The following is a 9,890-nucleotide window of genomic DNA, read 5'->3' as shown; positions in this document are numbered from 1 at the left end:
GGGAGCTTCTCGGTGTGACAAATTTTCCTGTAGACGTCCACTAGAAAAACTCGTAATGGAGTATAGTTGTGGTACCTTCTTGGCTTCTCGGATTTGACTTCTTCTTTTTTTTGGGCTCCCCCTCTTTTTCTTTTAACTGATGAGGGTGCCCAAGTCGCCAATTCAGCTCTCGTAACCTGGCGTTTTCTTCCATGGTGGTGTACTTTTCAACTCGCTCTTGAACATCATTTAAAGAAGTCGGATGTCTTTTTGAGATAGATTTGGAGAAAGGTCTTTCTCGGAGGCCATTGAATAGTCCCATTATCACCGTATCAGTGGATAGGTCCTAAATTTTCAAACATGCCCTGTTAAATCTTTCTATATAGTCTCAGAGGGGTTCTTTGATCTCTTGTTTGACTCCGAGTAGGCTGGGCGCATGCTTGACCTTATCCTTTTGAATAGAAAATCGGGTAAGAAATTTGCGCGCTAGGTCATCGAAACTCATAACCGACCTAGGGGGCACGCTGTCGAACCACTTCATGGCCACTTTTGTCAAAGTCGTCGAGAAAGCTTTGCAGCGGGTAGCGTCCGAAGCATCAGCCAAATACATCCGGCTTTTGAAATTGCTAAGGAGTGCTTCGGGTTAGTTGTTCCGTCGTATAGGTTCATGTCGGGACTTTTAAAATTTCTAAGAACTCTAGCCCGCATGATATCTTTTGTGAAAGGATCTTCTCCTCCTAACGGGGTATCTTCCCTAGCTATTCGGGAGTCCCTGTTTTAAAGGTTAGATTCCAGCTTTGAGAGCTTCTTCTCTAGCTCTCGTCGCCGTTTGATCTCCTTCCTCAAGCTTCTTGTAACATCCGAAATTTTTGAAAATTAAATAATTAGTTATTTATGAGTTATTATATTATATTGAGATTTTATTTTTAAAAAAACTATTTTTAACAAAAATAATTAAATAAAATTTTATAATTATTGAAGTTTAATTTAATTATAATTTATTCTATTAGTTTGAATTATTTATTAGAAACTATTTTAACAAGTAAAATTAAATTAATTTTATTTATTTATTTATATTTATTTTATTATTATTATTATTATTATTATTATTATTATTATAATGAAAAAGTTTTCAACAAGCCATTTGAAAACAAGGGAAAAGAAATTGGCTTTTATATATCATCTGGACACTTAGTAACATATATATATACCTCTTTTTTTAATTAATCATCATCATTTGGCCGCAGCTCCGAGGGAGCAAAAGAAAGAAAATTAGAAACGTGGCTTGATGCTATATATATATATATATATATATATATATATATATATATATATACCAGATGTTCCGGAGAGGATCAAGGAGGGAAAGGGGAAGAAGGCGTGAAAATGAAAATAAAAGTCAGTATGGATGTAGCATGATATGCAAGAACAAGAAAGTAAATATGGAGTTAGATGCGGCGGTAGTCCGCACGCATATGCAGATTAGTATGGAGAGTTAGATGCGGCGGTAGTCCGCACGCATATGCAAATGCAGATGTAGGAAAAGTAAAAATGAAGAACAATAAATTGAGGAATTGGATAAAAAATTTTATTAAATGATTGAGATTGAAAAGGAAAGAAGAGGGAAGAAGAAGAGCTGAAGAGCTTACAAGGGAACTCTCAGAGCTTCTCTCTCTAACTTCTCTCTATCTTATGTAAAACTCAAGGGTGCCTCACAATGAGAACGAGGCCTCCTTTTATAGATGAAGATTCAACTGTGTCTACAGTATATATGAAGGTAACCGGTACTATTTCTACAGTACAGGTTGATAATTTTGATTTTTCTGATTACATGTATTTGGTGATTAGAGACTAATCCTCTCCAAGATCAATTCCAAAGCAGTCATCTTCATTTTGATTATAACCGCTTGAGGATTCTGCTGACGAAGTAGGATCTTCTTTGTGTTTTTCATCTTCTTCAATCATCTGCATGATATGCTGAAGATGTTTTGTCAAGGTTTCCTTTGATTGAGCTCCTGCAAGAGCTGCAGCTATTTGAGCTTTCTGATTGAGAAATGAAGCCGTTTCGGGATCTGAAATCTTTTGACTATGTGGATTGGTTTTGAACCATTCTCTGACCTTGTCTGGATAGGCCAGTGATGAATCAAATTGTGACCACCATTTTACGTAACCATGCCTTTGTAAGATTGGAAGTGATTTGCGTGGTCTGATTTTGCATATTTGTATTGCCAGAAAAATACCCATGCCAGTGAAAATATTGAGAAAAATTTTAATATTACAGGAACACATATTTTCTGACTGTTAAATTTTGATTGGAAAAGTTTATACCCTTCATCTGTTGGTGAGGGTAGAATTTCTGGGATTGGCCCAAAGAAGTCCCACCATTGGTAGAACCAATTTCGAAAAACATAATTGGTTTTTCTTTTAAAATAGATTAACCATGAATGTCTGTACTGAGTATTTTGAAACCAAAATACTTTAGTCCAGGCTTCCATGTAGTCCCAATAATTAAAACCTATTGGGTCATAATTTTGAGAAAATTTTTGGATTTTGTTTAAATTGTTCCCAAATTGCTTTGGGGACAAAATTCGGAGGATTTGGATAGTTGAATGGGTTATAAATTCAGGATTGGTTTTGTCCTTGTAATGTTTAATAGATACTGAGTCAGTATCTATTAAGATGAATTCATAAAATTGGTGGGTTTTGTTGGGTGCCAAAGGCCTAAAGTGGAATCCAGTAGGAAAAATCTTTGGGATGACTTTGTTTGACGAGCTATCCCAGAATTCAGGCTCCATATGGATAATGTTTGAGATTTTGTTTGTGGACATGTAATTGGTTTGGACTTTTTGTGTTTTGGTAGTGGTTGAGGATGTTTGGGGTGTTTGGACAATAGCCTTTTCTTTTTCTATATGTATGACTGTTTTATGATTGGCCATTTGGGATATCAGTTGAGCTAAGTCGATTTCCTCATCTGATTCACTGCAAATGTCAGCCCAAGATTTTTTGTTGAGTTTAGTGAGACCCTGGTCTTGTAAGGCTAAGAGGGTTTCGATTGGGAAGGCATAGTCTGCCTTAGTTTGTTTGGCTTGGTTGTGTGTTGGTTCAATGGATTGTTGGGTGGGTTGTTGGGTAGATGACCCAGATTGTTGAGTAGGTTGTTGGATAGATGACCCTGTTGGGGTGCTGGACCCAGATCTTCTGATTGGCCCGGGTAGGGCTAGGCGAACGCCTCTGCCTCTTACTGAGGTTAAAGTTGCCTTTTTAGGCATCGTCTCTTTGCTTGTCTCCCTGCAAATATTCACGTGTGAGAAAGTCAGGGAGAGAGTTTGAGTTGTCCTTGATGTGCTCAATATCAAAATCAAAAACGCTTAATATAGTTTGCCACCTGGCAAATACTTGTTTTCATGCAAGATTTTTAACATCATTTTGTAAAACATCTTTAGCCGATTTACAGTTAACTCGGACTAAAAATTTTTTATTGAGTAAGTCAGATTGAAATTTTGTGATGCATAAAATAATGGCTAAAATTTCTTTTTTGATGGTGGAATATTTTTGTTGAGTACTATTCCAATGTTTGGATGTAAATGCAATGATACATTCTTTATCATGCAATTTTTGTTTTAGGATACCCCCGTATCCTAAAACTGATGTATCTGTTTCCACTATTTTGAATGCATGAGGAACAGGTAAGTAAAGACAAGGAAGATTGCGGATTTTAGTTTTAAGAAATCTGATAATATCAGAATGTTTGTCTGTCCATGGTGGAGGATTTTTCTTAAGCCTATCATGGAGAGGCTTAATGAGATTGTTAAGATTTGGGATGAAATCCGAGACATAATTGAGACATCCTAGGAACCTCTGGAGTTGAGGTTTATCAAGGATATAATCCGGAAACTTTTCTACAAACAAAATTGATCTTTCAATCGGGGTTATAGTTCCTTGAAAAATCATATGACCAAGAAAACGGATTTTTGTTTGGAAGAGAACAATTTTTTATTTAGAGACAACAAGACCGTTTTTTTGAATGATGTACATAAAAGTTTTAACATGTTTGAAATGTTCATGTAAAGTTTGGGAAAATATTAAAACATCATCAATATAAACGATTGCAAAGTTTGAGTATGGGTTGAAAATATCGTTCATAATTTTTTGAAATTCAGATGGGGCATTTTTCAGACCAAAAGGCATTACATTCCATTCATATTGTCCAAATGGAACTGTAAATGCTGTTTTATATCGGTCTGATTCTGTGATTTGGATCTGCCAAAAACCGGATTTCATATCAAATTTTGAAAAAATATTTGCTGAGTTTAATCTATTAAGCAAATCCTTTTTGTTTGGGATAAGATAACGAATCCATTGCAAAGCTTGGTTCAGAGGTTTGTAATTGATGACAAGTCTAGGAGTTCCTCGTTCTATTTCAGCTTGTTTATTAACATAAAACGCAGAACAGGACCATGGACTCTTGCTAGAACGAATCAATCCCTTATCCAAAAGATCTTTAATTTTTTTTGACAATGCTGCAAAAGCTGCTCATTCATCTGAATAGGGCGGGCTTTTGTAGAAATTTTTGATTCCTTGAAATCTTTTTCATAGGGGAGATCAACAATGTGTTCTTTCCTATTTCAGAAGGCATGAGGCAAATCAGAACAGATAGAATTTTCAATTTGATTTGAAAGATTTTTGATCTTATCTTAAATCTTTGGTTGAGAAAGCTGTGATTCAAGGGTTTTAAAAGAGATTTCTTCTTTTAAAAAGCAGATCTGTTTGGTTTTGGATTCAATTAGATTTAGGGATCTCTGCTTTGGCGAGTCTAGGAACTCAAAGAAAGTTACTTGTCCTCCCACAAAAGAGGTTAGTTCAGGAAAATCTGCCAGATAAGGAAACAAAAGGATTATGAAAGGTGTCCCCAAGACTACATCATTTTTTATATCCTTTACTATAACAAATTCGGTGGGAATTCGAAGATTACCCTTTTCTACAAAAACATTAGTTAGTTTGAAATTGATACTTAGCCTTTCACCCGTTATTGAGCTAAGGCGTTCAGTAGACTTTTCGATATATTTTGTGGGGATAAGACCTTCCTTAATACAGTTTGAATCTGCACCAGAGTCAAAGAGTGCAATGGTGTCGAAAACAAAATCTTTAACGACAATTCGGATATGAACACGATGCTTCATAAAAGAGAATACATTTATTATTCTCAGGATTTCTTTTCCCTCGTTGTCGTTAGAAATCTTATTTTCTTGTTCCTTAAAACACTCAGTTTGGTTTAAAAGAGAATCAAGTTCTTCATCACCAAATTCTTCTACCAGAGTCAAAGAGTGCAATGGTGTCGAAAACAAAATCTTTAACGACAATTCGGATATGAACACGATGCTTCATAAAAGAGAATACATTTATTATTCTCAGGATTTCTTTTCCCTCGTTGTCGTTAGAAATCTTATTTTCTTGTTCCTTAAAACACTCAGTTTGGTTTAAAAGAGAATCAAGTTCTTCATCACCAAATTTTTCTTCTTGCATTAATTGCGAGAGAATGAGCTGATGATTGTCTTGATTTCTTTTGATTTTCTGGATTTCCCTTTTAAGATTGTTAACCTCAGTCTGGAGGTCCTGAATGGTTATGGGGCGAATAACTTGTTTTTCTAATTTTTTGAAAATAGGTTTGACATCATATTTATTGCTGAGGACCAAATTTTTGGGTTTTTTCTCTTTTTGTAAAGATCTTTTTAATTTCAAAAGAAAATTTTTCTTTCGTTCTGGATCACCAATAGCCTCTATAGCATCAAACAAGAGATCTTGATCTTTGGATAAGACACTAATCTGCTTGACATCGGAATCTGAGGATGATTCAACATCATCTATTTGGATATTGTTGATATCATCCGAGGATTCTCGTCCAGAGTCATCATCAGAACTTTCAATTAAAAGATTGTTAATCTGATCTTCAATCTGAGGATCAAGGTTCAGATTATTAATCTTTCTTTTTAACCTACAATATTTGCTAATATGTCCTGGTTTTTTACATGTATAGCAAATAATGGGATTTTTCTGTGGGTATTTTTGAAAATTGTTTTGAAAACTTTTCTCATTTTTGAGGTTTTGGAAACCTTTTCTGTTTTTTCTGAAATTCTTTTCAGGATTAGGTTTAAAAACTTTTCGATTGGATGGTCTTTTAGATTTCCGTGGATGACAAGCAGGAAGACCAAATTGTTCACAAAAAGTTCCCAGATCAATACGATTTTGGGTTTTCTCACGAGCAAGTTGTCTTTGGATTTTATCATCTTGATAAATCTTCAGAGCAACCTTTTGGATGAAAGAAATGAGTTGACCATAACTTAACTCATCATAGGGTATTATCCCGTCTGGGGTTAAGCTACGAATTTTGTCCCTCACTTTATCTCCCAGAGATTTGGGGAGTCCAGCAAGAAATTTTTCTTTCCAGAAAGGTTGTTGACTGTCTTCTCTGGTATAGACTCTAGTAAGAAAGGTGTCCTTATACCATCGAAAGTCAGACAAAATTTTGCACCAAAGATTGGAAAGCAGTTCAGCAGATCGGTCTTTCCAAAGAGATGAATCACCTATGAAGTGGCTTGCTATGGTAAAGATTAAGGTGTTGACAGCATCATGGATTGGTTCCCCGTCATCACCAATAATGGGTGGGTTCGTTTTGGTCATTGAGCTTTATGGCTGAAAAGATAGACTGTTTTTGGCCATCAGAAAGGTAGTTATCCCACCATCCTTTGAGTTGGCCGGAGAAACCAGAAACAATAACATTGAGGTTAAGATGCAATACATCAAACTTGCAAAAAAAAAAACAGTATCAGATAAAAATGAAGTTAAATCAAATATCACAGCTTATGTAAATCTAATGTGATAAATACAATGTGGAAACTATTTTATTTCCTATTGCTTCCACACATAAAAAGAAGTTTTTTTTTTTTTTGGGGGGGGGGGGGAATAGTCAACATAAAAGGATTGCACAGGATGAAATATTAATAAATGATAGAGAGGAAAAAAAAACTAAATCCAATGCATATCTAACGCATACTGATCAATTGTTCCTTAAATGAGCATTCTGGTTTCTCTGTTGGATAATATCCTTTTACTTTCTTGAAACCACCTCTCAGCCTCGTCTCTCATCTCATGCCTTTTGAAACCATAAACCAGGATGGTATAAGTCCACCGGTTGGGCTCAAAGCCCCTTCGACGCATCCTTTCAAACAACTCATAAGCCTGCCCCATATCACTCTTACATGCTTTTCTCAACAACAAATTGTAAGTGTAAATGTCAAGTGGAAAGCACTTTGCTATTAGTTCCTCCAAGTCCTCAACATGGCTAACTCTACGATGATCATAAAATGCACCAACAACAAAGCTAAGCATTGACCAATCAGTTTTTCCCTCCTCTTTCACTCCTCTTAAACGAACACAGGCATTGTAAACTTCCGGTGAAAACATAGATTGATAAAGAAGTACGTTACCGAGAAAAGAGGTTAATTGACGTCCCATTTTCTCATACACATTAACAAGATTCACTGCCTCATGATATCTTTTCGATGAACAAAGCTCCAGTACAAGATTCTCATAGCATTCAATGCTTGGATGAAAACCGTCTCTTAACATTTGTTGTAAGAGCAGATACGCAGGTTCAGGATTCTTGCTTTTGCAAAGAGAAACAACCAAGCAATTATATAACTTTCTAGAAGCCAATCCACGGGACCAAACATTATTAAAGAAGTTAAGAGCATCATAAGTCCTTCCACTTTCCAAATAAGCTTTCAACATAAGAATTAGAGAAGATGAAGTAGGCTGAATGCCATTCCTCTGCATCAACTCAAACACTTTCCAAGCCAACTCAGCCTGCCTGGCATGCCCAGCCGCATCAATGAAACAATCATAAATATAATGTTGACGATCATTATGGGACAGCATCTCAAACAAACTGAAAAACCGAGACCTTGAATTGTCCATCTGAAGTAAACAACAAACAACAACTCTACATAGAGCCGGTGTCACTTTATGACCCTTCTCCTTCATTTCAACGAGAAGACGAGCAGCAATATCTCCCCTATTCAACTCTTTAAAACCCTTTATCATATTTGCATAGGCCCTGCTAGAAGACGCACCTTTAAGTTCCCCATGTATCAAATAACTATCTTCCACTCTTCCCGCCCGGCACAATGCCATTATAAAGTTGTCATACGTGGAAGCATTAGGCATAATTTTCCATTCCAAGGCAAAATGGAGCAACTCTTTCATCTCATCAATCATGCACTCTCTACACAGAACATTAGCAAGCCTAGTAAAGGTCCCTGTATCTGGAATAAAACGGTGATGGATCGAGCTCTTCAACACATTGAATGCTTCCTTGGCGTTTCCGTCCCAACACAAAGCAAGTATCAAGTGCTTATAAGCCATATGATTTGGGGACAGCATAAACTCTGACCTCGACTTGAATAGATCAAGAGCGACATCCGCCATTCCCGCCTTACAAAAGAAGCACAGCACAGCATTCATGGTAGCCGTATTCGGTGGAACATCAGTCTCAGACATGTCTGTAAACAAATCATACACCTCGATGAGTCTGTTCTCCCTCAAGAGCTTGTAAATCAACACGTTGTAACTCCCCAAACCAGGTATGTATCCTTCATCTTCCTTCTTTTGTCTGTAAAACTCCAAGGCCTCATCCAACCGGCCACCCTGCACAAGGTCCATTATACAAACCTCATAAGTATGATCCAACTGCACCAGTCCCAAATTCCCAAATTCCCTAACCAACCTAACAGCATGATCTAACCTATTACTCCCACACAAAGCGGGACCACGGCGGCGGAAAGATTGGAGGAATTCGTCGAGGTCTTCCACTGATGGGGCGCGAGCGAGGATTCGGAAGATGGCGGAGAAGGTGCCGCGAGTGTGGTGGAAGTCGGGCTGGCGGCCGGCCCAATGGAAGAAGCGGAGACAGGGGTAGACGTGTGCGGCGGCGGTGCCATGGTGGAGTACGGTGAGGACGAAGGACTCATCGAGACGGGGGAGTGTTAGGGTGGAGAGAGAGGCATTGACGGCGGCGTCGTCGTTATAGGAGGAGGAGTCCGTCGAAGACAGAATCTGAAAGATTCGGGTGATGAGTGGGTCAAGCGTGTTGAACCAGTCCTTGATGGAAGATGCGACGTCGCTTTGGTTTATTTTTCTTAAGACGGTGTGGGAGTTATGAGAAGAAGAAGATGATGAAGAAGAAGGAAAGGAAGAAGGGTGGTTGTTGTGAACGAGGAAAGAAGAGAGGAGAGATCTGCGTTTGGTTATATGTTTTAGTGGCTGTAGCATTGTCGATGTTCCTTCTTCAAACCTAATCTACGCTCTTTTTTTAATTTGAAAAAGTATAAGAAGACAATGAAAATATTAAACAATGTGAATAATGAATAGTTAGATATTTAATTTAATAAGTATGTAGATGATTATATTAATTATTCTTAATTAGATTATTATTTTTTTATTTAATTTATTTATGCACAATTAATAATAGTTAGATGTTCAATTCATTAAGAGTGCAAATGGTTAAGATTTAAGAGGTAATTTAGAATGGAATATTTTTTTACTTTATTGAATTAATTTTAGAGTTTATTGGTCACCTTGTTTAGAAGAGTTATTGATTACCTAACAAAATCGCTCTAATTTTACACAAACCTAACTTAGTTCTCAATATTAAGCGTGTGTTTAGCTTAGCGTTTCGAGTATCAAATTTATGTTTAGTTTTTTATTTGAAAGTTTTACTTTTTAGTTTAATTATTTTTTCTTCTTCTAAAAGCAAACGTGATTTTACTCTCAAACCCAGGTTTATCTAGGGGTGGCAAGCAGAGGAATCCGCCCCACTCTGCCGAAAGCCTGTCCCGCTCCACTTAGTAAATTGG

The 9,890-nt window shown here is 36.9% G+C and overlaps 1 protein-coding gene across 1 annotated transcript; it reads right to left on the bottom strand.

Moving 5' to 3' along the window:
• Positions 1-7,044: 7,044 nt before the first annotated feature.
• On the bottom strand, positions 7,045-9,306 carry LOC112736693 (pentatricopeptide repeat-containing protein At1g71210, mitochondrial). The gene has a single exon (XM_072210509.1). The coding sequence runs from the start codon at positions 9,304-9,306 to the stop codon at positions 7,045-7,047; it is 2,262 nt and encodes a 753-aa protein (XP_072066610.1).
• Between the last annotated feature and the right edge of the window lie 584 nt (positions 9,307-9,890).

The sequence above is a fragment of the Arachis hypogaea genome, chromosome 13 (genome assembly GCF_003086295.3).
Source record: "Arachis hypogaea cultivar Tifrunner chromosome 13, arahy.Tifrunner.gnm2.J5K5, whole genome shotgun sequence".
NCBI lineage: Eukaryota > Viridiplantae > Streptophyta > Magnoliopsida > Fabales > Fabaceae > Arachis > Arachis hypogaea.
The sequence above is the reverse complement of the archived record's forward strand: the minus strand, read 5'-3'. Positions and strand labels throughout refer to the sequence as shown.

Excerpts from the sequence above, each read along its gene's own strand:
- LOC112736693 (XM_072210509.1), bottom strand. The coding sequence starts at position 9,306 with ATGCTACAGCCACTAAAACATATAACCAAACGCAGATCTCTCCTCTCT.